The sequence below is a fragment of the Opisthocomus hoazin genome, chromosome 1 (genome assembly GCF_030867145.1).
Source record: "Opisthocomus hoazin isolate bOpiHoa1 chromosome 1, bOpiHoa1.hap1, whole genome shotgun sequence".
Lineage (NCBI taxonomy): Eukaryota > Metazoa > Chordata > Aves > Opisthocomiformes > Opisthocomidae > Opisthocomus > Opisthocomus hoazin.
In genome coordinates, this window is record NC_134414.1 from 103,445,607 (window position 1) to 103,458,683 (window position 13,077).

At 49.7% G+C, this 13,077-nt stretch overlaps 1 protein-coding gene across 2 annotated transcripts in view; it reads left to right on the plus strand.

Annotated features, from left to right (window-relative positions):
• Positions 1-4,176, plus strand: part of LOC104327697 (cystathionine beta-synthase-like protein) — a 30,288-nt gene extending 26,112 nt beyond the window's left edge. For both annotated transcript variants that reach the window (XM_075431305.1, XM_075431312.1), the window contains exon 17: positions 175-4,176. In XM_075431305.1, coding sequence (XP_075287420.1) covers positions 175-284 — 110 coding nt within the window. In that variant the 3' untranslated portion in view covers positions 285-4,176. The remainder of the gene's footprint in view (positions 1-174) is intronic.
• Positions 4,177-13,077: the final 8,901 nt, after the last annotated feature.

Consider the following 13,077-nt stretch of genomic DNA (forward strand, 5'->3'; position numbering starts at 1 on the left):
TTCCCCCTCAGCATACAGGCGACACCAGTAATAACCAACTTCACCAACTGGCCATGACACACAGAGCTGTGTTCGCTTGGCACCTGCCTTTACAAACAGTGCCATTAAAACCAAGTGGGATGGTGTGGGTTTTGTGCCTCCTAAAGACAGAATCCCCTTCTTGTTTCTGTGTAGATCACACTGATGGTTCCTCCAGCAAGCGGCAAATGGTGTTTGGCATCGTTACAGCCATCGACCTGCTTAACTTCGTGACTGCACGAGAACGGGTAGGGAAGTCCAACTAAAGTCGAGTAGCAACGTGGATCCTCTTCAGCGATGTTCTGCAATCTCCAACAAAGAATCAGGTTTGCTTCTTAGGTAGAATGGTCTGTCCTTAGGGTGTTTTTCAAGAATTCTGAAAATAAACAGTTAGCTATCCTGGTGTCAGCTATACAGCCAGTGCTTTTTGCTGTATTGCACAGCTTCTGGGGACTTGTTTCTTAATCAGGTTGCACAATATTTCTTATCAAGACAATTTCTTTTTTTACCTCTCTATATATATGTAAAAATATTGCCTAAATTAACTGGTATGTTCCTTACTTGTTGTGTCTAAAGTCTGGCTTTCCAAAACGTTGTTTCACATTCATAAAATGGGTTGAAATAAAAAGGTACTGAAGCAGAGGCCCAAGAGAGCTCTGGAAAGTTTGGGATTTTTTTTGTTTGTTTGTTTTTTGTTTGTTTTTTTTTTTTTTGTTCGTGCAAGGGTGTGAAGTTAGATAATACCTGTGTGGAGACAAAAAGGGAACTGGGGTGTGGAGAGAAGAAAGGGAGGTTTTCCTTTTGGTGACATCAGTGTAAAACAAGAGGAAATCCTGAGGGCTGGAGTTGAGGCTTGTTTCAGCCAACTGCTCTGAGGAAAAGCTGACTTGAGTGGAAGCCTGACAGTGAAATGGCAAACATAAACTAGTGACGCTTTTTTACATGGTGCACTAGCTTTCACTGCAGACAGACATTTCCTTTTTTTTCCAGTTGTATCCTGATAGGAAAGCATAAGCGAAAAGATTACAAAGTAAGATCAAGCGTCTTGCTTGAAGGCTTTTGAAAATTGGGCTGCTTCATTTAGTACCTTCCCCTTACCTTCACACCCTTTATTTGTCTTAAAGTGCTCCTGTTTCAGAAGAGCCAAAGGTAATATGTCAAGAGCTGCAAACTCTTTCAAGTCCTGTTCAAGTGCTCCTACACTGTAGCACCTTCTTCCAGGAGAAAAACCCTACTATTAATTGAATTGACTCTAGCCAAGCTTGAAGGTAACTGGCAAACGTTATGTGGGCTGGGACTTCCAAGAGTACACAAGAGTAATGTGCAGTAGGCATGTGCAGCTACAACTTTTCACCACTTCTGTAACTCTGGATTTTTCAGTAATGTTTGACTTGCGTAGCCGTGGCAGGCATTGGCATTGGCAGCGCTATCCGGACACTGCTGCACTCAGGCTACCGACGGCTGTCAGTGGTAATGAGGAGTGGAATCACCCTGTGGCTACAGGAGGGAAGTAGCTAGTCTTCATAAAGACTGCTCTAATCATCGGCTGACTGGCCTTTTGCCAAGAATACATTGGTTTGAATAGCAAGAGTAACACTTTTCTCAGCTTGCCTCTCTTTCCACTGAAGGAGAAAAATACTATGTAGGCTGGGGCTGTTCCTGATAGGATAGCAAAGTTTTTTTAAAAGCTGAAAGCCAGGAGTTGTGAGTCAGCTAAGAGAAAACAAAAGGGTTAATTACAAATCACAATTACTGTTAAAGAATTTCTTGTACAATTTTTGGGTTATTCTGGGCTTGCTTCTTTATTCACAACTCAGAGTTGGGCCATCACCTCAGTGAGTGGCAACTCTGTACTACATATTAACACCTTATATACCATTTTTAACACAATTACACAATAGGTAAAGTCCACCACAAATTTCCACTGTGTCCTCAGTTCTCAATTTCTTCTAAAAAGTCCATTAATCTTCTCCATCAGGCTGTTCTGCAAAGTTCTGCTTCTGATCTCAGTCCATCAAGCCATCTCGCAAGGTCACCGTCTCGAAAGGTCACCATATGGTCTTTCATCCTTCTTCTGTGGAAAGTGTCTCGGTGTTCTGTTCTACGTATATTTTTAAATACCCTGTTCTTATTTATTCCTCAGTCTATCCATGTCTGCATTTACCCAATCTTAATCAAATCTATTCACTTATCGTTCCGTTTGTCTTTATCTACTGATAATCCCGGTTTGGGATTAGGCCAACCATGGAAAGGGCTGTATGTGGGACAAATGAGCCGTCTTGCGTTGTGTGGCTGTTTCCACCTGTGATTACACAACTGTGATATCTTATCATTAATCCTATTCCTATTCTACTTCTTCTATAATAACTATTGAATTCTATCTCTATGGTTTAATTAATCTGTTTCAACTTAGCTCTTAACCTCTGGTTTTCAACAATTACTACCTCCTGTGTATAGACTTTTTCTGCCTGGCTGGCCTCCCTGTTTGGCAGCACGTGCTCAGAGGAGAGAGGTGATGGGAGCCACCCTGTCGCTTGTCAGTGCTCAGCAAAGAACACCGAGCAGAGCCTTTGTGGTTGTGCCTTGGGTGATTGAGACTGGCCTGGAGGAGGGAGCCAAGAGCTCCAAGCCCAAGAAGTGACACCAGTAACAGTGTCTGCCTGCCAGCAGTGACACAGGCTGGTTTGTGTTCTAGCTGCCTCTCGCTCACCTTAAATTTGTGAATGCTGAGAACTTTATTTTTAAATTTACTTTACTTGCTTTTATCTGATTTTTCCCATTTTCCATCTGACCTTTGGTAGCAGTGGTGGGGAGCGGAGATGCCTTAAGTGTTTGGGGTTTTTTCTTTTTCTTTTTGTGACTGTAAAAGCTCCATGTCCCCGCCTAACTGAATTCAGCAAGAAATAGGAGGAGAGTAGAAGGAGATTCCCAAAGCTGCTTTTCAGAACAGCAGTGCAAGAGAGAAGGAAGATCGCTGTGTTAGAGTTGGGGCAGCAGAAGGTTAACGGGTAGCTTTACCCGTGACACAGAGAAAAGTGTAAAGATTTTATTTTGCTTTTCCAGTTTACCATTCCCAAGTTAACCTCTGTAGTGTTATGAAAACAGGTAGCATTGACTAAGAAAGAAGGGGTGGTTAGAGCTGGTTGGGAAGAGGGTATGTGAGTCTAAAGCAATCCAAGTAAGCCAAAGTATCCAAAGAAATCCACCTGTGCCACTCTGCCTGTGCGGTTTGGTCAGAGCAGGAGCTGTTTCCCATTCAACACTGGCACAAGGAGGAAACGCTGGCTGTGAGCCACCCTTATTCAGAGCAGCAGCCCAGTTTGGCCAGAGGAATTGGGGAAATAGATGGGGTTGCTGAATGACTGAAAAACTTTCCAGAGCTCTTTCCATAGTGGGGATGAAGGCGGCAAAGAGAAGGGGATGGGGAATCCTGCAAAACTGAAGTTTTCCTGATGCAAAAACTTACGAGGGTGATGCATTTCTGCGTGTGTGAGAACGTTGTTACTAGCCTGGTCCTGACTGGGAGCGGTGGGGCTGTGTTGATGCTGGATTCATCTCTCTGTTTCAAATACTGTGAGGACCAAGAAAGATGTCGCAGTTTGTTTGTTTGGTCTGTAACCTGAAGTTCAAGTCCAGAGCTTAAACAGAACTGTTTTTTGGTTTTTTTTTTTTGAAATGGGTCCCTATGTCTTCTGTTAGTTTTCAGTCATATGGTCAGCACTTGCTTAACCAGCACAGGTAAACAATTTTGCACGTGGATATTTATATCAACAATTTATGCTCTGTTTGTTTGTCAGTCAATTTTGGGCTAATGTTGGCTCTGCAAAAATATTTTTATTTTCTTACCTGAAGACAATTATCCAGTAAAGTCTGTGATATTTTGCAAGCAGTTATCAGGCAATGACTTTAGGATAATTTTGAAGTTGTCACTTCCGATGTTCGTGCACAAGCTGTGGCTGACTTCAGAACTCTGTCAAGCTGAGGTTCCTCTAAGCAGCCGGACCGGTCTCTTCTGCCCACCAAGCTCATCACTAAATGGTTTCTGAAAACTGCTTGCTATTATGAATGTCACAAGACGTGCTCACTGTTAGGTGTTGCCTAGCATTGCCACTGTCATCCAACAGCCTTTTGTACTGCAGAGTGTCAACACACTACCGTGACAATGGGAAGCCTTTTTATGCTTTAAGGAGCCGGGAAAAATCAATACTATGCGCCATATTTATTGCACAAATGTTCAATATAAAGAGTTCAATAAAAGCCATTTGATTGCAGAATGACTCTGTATTTTTTAATGGCAGTTCAAGTTGAAAATGTATTGAACTGTAGACTGAGAAGTTCCATTCAGCTGCAGAAGACCTCTCGCTTTCAGTGTGTGGACTGCAACACCCTGCAGTTGTTTTCTTCTGTCTGCAGTGAGCTGTTGGTGCGGCAGGACTGTCGGTGAGCCAGCCCACGGTCTGCTTCTCAGGGCCGGCTTTACTGCGGTCCTGGTGTTTCTGTACCAAGTGGGAAAGGAAGGATGCAGAGCTCGGGCTCAGATGCCTTTGGTGAAATTCCAGAGCAACAGCTGCCCGTGTGGTCCATTGGATAGATATTTCTGAGTAAATGCATGGGGTGTGGGCCAGCTTGTGTTTCTGTGAGAAGTCAGTGTCTTTTGGGAATTACGGTGGAGCTGTGATGTTAGAAAGCTCGTGAATTCAAGTGCGGTGCGTGGGCATTGTTCTGTGGGTACGGAGCAGCTGGCAGAAACCTAAGGGGCTGGCTGTGTTACTGCAGAGCTGTGTATTTGTGCTGCCGCTCAGCGTCTTGGTCAATTACTCAAGTTAAACCAGGGTGAGAGCGGCTTATATCTGCTAGGCATGCGAGTAAACCCCTCATCCCTTGGTTTTCTGGTCCCTGTTTGCTTCTGCGCTCAGTCCTTGCTCAGCCCTGTCCAGATAGGCTGAGCCCCTGCCAGCTGCTCTCAGAGGGACGTTGTTCCACCCGACAAAGATGCAGGGGAAGGCTGGTGGGGCAGAGGTGTGGGGGTCTCCTGCTGCCTGCCTCGGGTGCCGGGGCTGGTCCTGTGGGCACCGGGCATGGACTCCTGGCTGGCAGGCTCGCCTGCGTGCCCGTTTCCTTACAGGGGCACGGTTCGTCTGCCCCCTCGCTCACAGAGTGCTCTGTCCTCAGCTTTATCTTCTCACTCCTGATCCAGTTTGCTCTCCGGCAGCATGGGGTGACTGATACAGCAGGCAAGCGATACACTAAACTTTACCTTACACATCCTTTTCATGTGACAGCTGAAATGCTGTCGTTGCCATCAGCAATTGCAGATCGTTGCCTTACCTTTACCTTTCTGGCACTCTGCTCAGAGGCAAAAAGGATCCTGCTATCGCAGCCTGATACGCAGGAGGCCGGCGTCGCTCCCAGGCTCACCCGTGCGGGGAAGAGCGTTTCAGCAGAAAGGCCAAAGGCCAGCCAGGCCCAGCGAGCAGCCGCGGTGCGCGGGGTCAAGTTCCACCCGCCAGCAGGCTGAAGGCATGCCTGCCCCAGCCTCCGCGCTGCTGCTCCTGCCGCCGGGCCCCTGTCCCCAACAGGAGGGTTAAAAAACACCCTGGCAACGTCGATCGGGGGGCGGTTTCTGCCAGTGCAGCTGTTGAGAGAAATATTCGGGGCTCCTCAGTGAGCCCCAAGGGCAGTCCGTTAGCAGCAGCCCCCCCGGGTTTGAGCGCGGGGTGCAGGAGGCTGCACCCACCCCATGTTTGCAGGCAGAAGTGAGACTGTTCCCCGCTGCCTCATGGCACCCCGAGGACGGAACTGACCCGGCTGCCGATGTGCCCCTCCTCACGTTTCACCGGCGCAGGGAAAATTACTGGGTACAAGCTGTACTGCCTCTGGAGATAAAGGGAGGACTTCAGTCCGGAAAGCTACCTTACAAAAGCAATAAATTCCATTCGTGAGAGAAAAAAAAAAAAACCAAACCACCCCGCCAACCCACAGTTGTGTTGCTGATGAAAGTGCCACTGCAAGGTAAAGGCAGATGTGTTCCAGCTTTGCTCATGAAATATTCCCGAGGGCGTTCTTTATCTACACGGGCTCACTGGGAGCGCAGCACGGAGAGGGAAGAGGCTGGGCGCAGGCACAGCCCCTGCCAGGGCACAGGGAGCCCGGCCCGCACCAGGCTCCTGGCCCCGCTTGCTGCGGGGCTGGACACAAACAGCGGGGATGCTCCGTGGTCATGGTGGTCCCATGGAGCCCGGGCCCTCTCCTTGGTCCCGGATGAAGCTGTGCTGCAGCTGTGCCCGTGCCCAGCCCTGCACCCAGCCGCCCATGCTGCTGTCTCACCTGCCAGGGCCCTGGCGTGGCCTCAAAGCTGCCCCAGCTCTGCAGGAAGAGCCGTGTTGCAGAGCACATCCAGCTGAATTGCTGCTTCCCCCACACACCATGTTACCTCGTCAGCGAAATCAGTTTTCTGGTTTGTTTTTCTAGGTGTCCCTGATGGAGAGGGCAATGTATGATAGGGATGGCTGGGAGGGGGATGGGAGGGAGGACTGCAGGTGAGGGTTGCTCAGCTGGGTGTCCCATCACTCCATTGGGGCCAGACTCTTTTCAGTGGTGCCCAGCGACAGGACAAGGGGCAATGGGCACAAACTGAAGTACAGGAAGTTCTATCTGAACATGAGGAAGAACTTCTTCCCTCTGAGGGTGACGGAGCACTGGAACAGGCTGCCCAGGGAGGATGTGGAGTCTCCTTCTCTGGAGATATTCAAGACTTGCCTGGACAAGGTCCTGTGCAGCCTGCTGTAGGTGACCCTGCTTCAGCAGGGAGGTTGGACTAGATGACCCACAGAGGTCCCTTCCAACCCCAACCATTCTGTGACTCTGTGAACAGCAGCTCCGGCAAAGCAGGACCGTCCCCGTACCTTCCTCAATGTCAGGGGAAGCAATGGAGGAGATCTACCTGTCATGGCTGTGCTCAGCCACTGCTTTCTTTGGTGCTGAGCGCTGAGAGTTCACCCAGCGGCTGTGGTGCTGGAGGGCGGTGGGTGAGGGAGAGCCCACAGGACCAGCTCGTGGTGTGGCGGTGAGAAGAGAAGCCAACTGGCCAGCTACCACCCATGCACCCTGCCTTAGTCTTAAGACAAAATCTGTGCCTGTTTAGGGGAAAAGCCAAACGCCTTTTACTCTGCGGGTTGCACTACACTTTTGGCAGCAAAAACATGCCACGGCCTCTTCAAACAGACGCACCTTCTTCCTTCAGACCGGCAGGCTCTCAGGCTTTGAAAAGTCGCCGGCTCTCCTGGTGGTAGCTGGCTGGATTTGTGTGCCCCAGCAAACAGGGCAAGTGGCCTGCGCACGCCGACCGCCCCGATGTCCCCTGCACAGTGTGGGACGTAACAGATACTTCAAGACCCTGAGGAAACCGGAGTGAAGGCGATGTGCTGATTCGCAGTGAGACCGCTGCCCCTCGGGCCCATCAGGACACGGGAATGTGCTGATCAGCCCCATGGAGCAAGCATAGCAGCTCTGACCTGCGAAGGGTGGGAGACCCGGCGTGTTTGGAGCTGCTCGTGCCTTGGGTTCCTTCCAGCGTCCTCCTAAGCACAGCTAGCAGGTCTGCTCTTCCCCCGCCGGTCTCTGGAGCATGGCTCTCCCTACAGCCACCGGCAGCAGAAGAACCAGTGGTGGAGGCACATCGGGTGCTTTGAAAACCTGCGTGGGCTGTACAAGCAAACACTGACCTCTCCTGAAACAGGCAGGTGCGAATGGCTTCTTCAACGCAGTAACAAGGATGTGACTTTTCTAACCCATTTCTGCTTTGGACTGTGACAGGCTTGGGCCAGTTCACCTTATACCAAGTACCTCGCTCCATTGTACGGAACCCTGCCGAGGTGAGGCCTGTCACGAAACGCGGCGCTGCCTAGAAGTGTCAGTGGGGTCTAGCTGCAGGCAAGTAAATTCTTTATCTGATTTTGGTAAGACTTAAATTATGGGGAGGAGGGCTTCGTAAAATCCATATTTTGGACAGATGGCACTTGTCATGTTTCAGCTGGAATGGTTCTGCACTAAAATAAGGCATTTACACCAAGTGTGTTGAATAGGTGAAGAACGTTTAACAGCAAGTAACATCCTCCTTTTTTTCCAAGTTTATCCATGTAATTCAGATAGTGGGTATTATGGTCTGTATTCCAACTCAGAGTCCCATTCAGCTTGCCCAGTAGGAGTTTTGACCCTATGTCCTCATGGCAAACTGTCTTTCTCTGACAGCTAAAGATAAGCCAAGAGCCAAGGAAAGCCTGTTCTACCCTGAGTTATCTGCTGAGCCTTCCCAGAACATTGCTAACCCTTCTTCTTCTGATACCGTATCAAGTCCTACCATGGAGCTTCAACTGCTTTGACGAAGCCATTTTGATCATTAAATTACATGGGAGGGAAAAACATGGATTTCTTTCCTCTTGGTACAGCAGAATCAGGAACATTTTGAAACTAGATTGTCTCCTGTAGGAGAAAAATATCACCGGTGGCGTTAGTCTGTGGTCACGAAGGATCTCTCCTTCCAAGCACCCACAAGTAAAGCCTGAGTGCTGCGTCCCTTCCAACCCCGCCAAGCTGAGTACTATGAAATTACCTCTGCAAAGAGTCTTTTTGATGATGGTTCAAAAGCAGAGGCCCTCTCGCTGTGCTCAGGCATGAACTCTCCCATCGCACCTTCTTGGGAGAGCCAGGAGCTGTCCCAGTGCTTTCGGCCACCTCCATCACTCCCTGTGCCTCCCTCTGTTTACAGCTGGCCGGCCAGTCCTCTCTGGCTGTGGCTCCCTGGCCCGAGGACGGTGCCGTTTAGTCAGCAGGATCCGGCACGGTGAAAGCTGCAAGGTAACTGTTCAGATAAGGGGCAGGGCGGTGCGAGCCTGCTGGGCAGTGACCAGCTGTGCGATGCACTCTCATGGGTTTTGTCAGCTTGGTAACGCTTAAACACAAGCGCCGTAGGATGGCAAGGGAAAATTATACTGGGTTCGGTTTTGGGCCCCTCACTACAAGAAGGACACTGAGGTGCTGGAGTGTGTCCAGAGAAGGGCAACGAGGCTGGTGAGGGGTCTGGAGAACAAGTCTTATGAGGAGCAGCTGAGGGAGCTGGGGCTGTTTAGTCTGGAGAAGAGGAGGCTGAGGGGTGACCTTATTGTTCTCTACAACTGCCTGAGAGGAGGTTGTAGGGAGGCAGGTGTTGGTCTCTTCTCCCAGGGGACTAGCGATAGGATTAGAGGCAATGGCCTCAAGTTGCATCAGGGGAGGTTTAGATTAGATATTAGGAAACATTTCTATACTGAAGAGCAGTCAGGCATTGGAACAGGCTGCCTAGGGAGGTGGTGGAGTCACCATCCCTGGAAGTGTTCAAAAAACGTGTAGATATGGCACTTCAGGACATGACTTAGCAGGCATGGTGGTGTTAGGGTGACAGTTGGACTTGGTGATCTTCGAGGTCTTTTCCAACCTATGATTCTATGATTAGGTATCCACGGGCCACGTTTTTATTACGTGCACGGGCTGTGAAGTGCCTGGCGTGTCTGTGGGGAGCGGGAGCACGACAAGGGTGCCAGTGCAGAGCCCAGCCAGCCCCCTGTAGACCAGCTTCTCCTCTGCTCTTAACCCAGGTACACAGGAAAACCCATGTCAAAATGCCTGCCATCCTCACCTGCTGGGGCCAAAACCGGCTGCGTGCCTGCCCCTGTGGCTGCTGGTGCCAGAGTCAGACCGCGCAGCAGCTCTGGGGATGGGGATGGTGGGCAAATTCCTTGAGCATTTTGATCAAATTTAGCTAACAGCTTTTAACTTGCCCAGGAAAAGGGCATGGGGAAATTTTTCCAAAGCCCCCAGACTTGCCATTTAAATATTTTCTGAAGAAAATATTTCATTAAAAACAAAAAAATCATTAAACAAAGTATTTTGTTTCAAAACATTCTTCTGTCCCTCCAGATGCCCATCCATATCTCTGTTTCGTTTTAGGCTGAAAAGATCTCCATTTCTTGCAGTTTGGTTGCTGAAGGGAAGAATCTTATTTTTTACTGTGTCTTCACTTCGAGCAGGCGCTCCTTCAGGAGGCAGCCAGGAAGGGGTGGCTGGGTTATTCTGTAACTGCAATGCCCAGAAAACACAATTCTTGCCAGGGTTAGGGTTATTTTCAGCCTCTTTACAAGAGACCTGCATGCTCTGCGTCACATCAGATAGCCCACAAGATTTTTCTACAACGGATTACCTCTGGCAATGTTTTCCAGAGAGTTCATTTATTGCAAAAAGACCAAAGGTAATGTCGCTCCTGTGCTAATACCTACAACAGTCTCATCTTGGAAAGGTTTAATTCCAAAATAAGCATTCCTGTAAGCCTTATTCTTGCCTGATCATCTGAATATCGGTGAAGTTTCCTTCACAGCTGTGTTCCAGGGGAGCGTGGCCGCAGCCCAGGCCAGGCAGTTGTGTGCACTGCCCCGGCTTTGGGAATGAGCGAGGAAAGGAGGGACCGAAATTCCCATGGGCTCTTCCTCTTCCAGTAAATCTGCACCCAGATAATTTCCTAATCACCCAGCCAATGTTTGGGAACTGCTGTGGAGCAGAAGCTGCTCGCTGCTCTTGGCTGATTTAATAGTACAACAGTCGCATGAGGAGTGGGAGCTAGCACGACGATAGAGTTTTAGGGCTGGAGGTGGTGCAGAGACTGAGCCCAGGGTCCCAGAGGACACAGAGAGCCCATATCAGACAGCACCTAGCCTAATACATGATTTCTGTCATTGCCTGTGCCTGATTCAGCAAGGCACATGCTGCCACAGGCGAGCCGAGTTTTTAAGCACGAGCCATGAAATCAGAACAGAAACAGAATTCTGAAACCACCACAAAACTGCCGGGAGACAGGTTGAGAGCACGCCTGAAGATAAGTACGGATTAAAAAGAACAATAAATCGCTTATCTTTTTTTATACCCCAAGCACTTACGCTGGGAGAGCAACCAGGTGTTGGGCATAATTAGGCGTGGGGCAGGACCCAATCAGCGTCCCTCCGCACAGCGCGTACCGACGCTCATTGGTGTCCCCTGCCACCGGGCACATAAAAGCTCCGCGCTGGAGCACGGTGAAGGCACTCGGCTGATGCACGGGAGGTGGTAAGTACGGCTTATCTGTTACCGAACACGCTGCTTTGCGAATGGCGGACTGCACGGGAGCCGTGCCTACTAACCAGGTAACTTTGTTGTCGTGAGGAGGCTTGAAAAGAGGAGGAATCTGGTAGCCTCTGCTTCTCAGCCTGTTCAAAGGTTGACTCTGAGCTGGGGAGCATGTGCGCTTTCAGCAAGATCTGAATAAATCTGAAAACCGGGGAGGTTCTGGCTTTGCGCTATGAGGTCAGTCAGGCGGCGGAGCGGGTTGCCTGGAGAGCTTGTGCAGTCTCCATCCTTGGAGGTTTTCAAGACCCAAGAGGACAAAGCCCTGAGCAACCTGATCTGAACTCTGTGCTGACCCAGCTTTGAGCAGGAGGCTCGACTGGGGACCTCCCGAGGTCCCTTCCAGCCTGCGCCACTCCGCCGTTTGATTAAACTGATCTTCCATTTGTCTTGCTCAGTGACAGCAATGCCATTTCTTTAAACTAAAGCAAGAAAATGTGATTTTGCTTTGAATGGGGCAAGTTTGCAGGTAGCTGTCTCCACCCTGCTGAGGTGGTTGTATTTTCTCTCAGTCTACTTAATGAGTTTCTTGATTTTCTTCCTTTTGAAGTTATCAGTGTAGTCTGATAACCTAATAATCTCAATCTCCTATCTGCAAAGTATGCTATAAACATTAGCCTATGCTCTTTGTCGTATATTTTCAGTGAGTGGCAGCAGCTGCAGAACTGCTTGTTAGCGTGCCCGGCCTCTTGGCTTGCCTCCCAGCTCCAGTGGATATTTCCACTCATCCTTTGACCAGTCTTGTGCCGTCTCAAGCTCCTCTATTTAGTAACGGACCTGTTGCAGGTCACCTACAATAGGTCAGATGTATTTGACGGCTGATTAGATGATAGCTGGAGCTCCAGGCAGGGGTTGGAGGGGGTATTGGGACAGAAGAGTTTAGGTAATCAAGAGAGGACATATCTTTGCTTTCTGTTATAAGATGACTTGAAATTGCACTGGAGGCAGTGTGGGGAGGTGTTTGCACTGGTCATTGCTCCTCTCAGCCATCCTTGGGTGCAGTCAGACTGTCCACAGTGGCCCCATGACCCATTCTGCCTACACTTCCCACCCAGCCTGCGTGTTTGTGCGATGTGACTGCTGAGACCGTCAGCAGGGGAGCGGCTCACTGGTGTCGTGTCGAGGCCTTCGAAAGATACGGGAAGGTCCGATTCTTCCAATCCTTCGGTACCGTTACAGGTCATCTGCCATCTCGTATAGATGGTACTGGGGTTCCTACACTTCAGGCAGTTTTTAAGGTTACGTTCAGAACCACAGTGGTTTTAGACTTAATTTAAATATGAATCCAGACCCTAAGCACAGAGATGCAGAGATTTTAGAGTGACTCGTAACTGGAAGGACACCACGCCAGAAATTAAGCAACCGTTGAGGAGGTACAGGAGAAATCCTCCAGCAGAGAAGAATGTAGATGTTGGCCTCATTAAAGGCCAGGTCTTGGGTCTTTGTTCTCTAGGCACCTAGAAAATGTGTCTGTATCCACTTTCAGTGAGTGAACAAATGAAAACCCGATTCTTGCCGTTTTCTTTATATCAAATGTTAAGGGAACTGAACACAATGAGCAGAATGCAACCTTATTTTAGAAGGTGGAAAGCCGGTAATGCTCTTCCTGCCATGAAGTCCTCCTGCGGTCGCCATCTCGGCACAGCTTCAGGGCTGGCTTGGCTGCTCCTGGCAGGGGTGATGCTGGGGCCCGTGGCACTTCTTGGCAATGGTGAGGGAGGTGCTCGGATGCTGCCGATCCCAGGTGGGTGCCCAAGGTTCTTCAGGGCTCCCCTGAGCCCCCGGGGAGGTCACCCGGCTTCACCCAGGGCTTGGCCAGTGGCTGTCCCCGCAGCGGACGCCTGGCGTTGGCTCCCTGAATGTGGAGTCGCT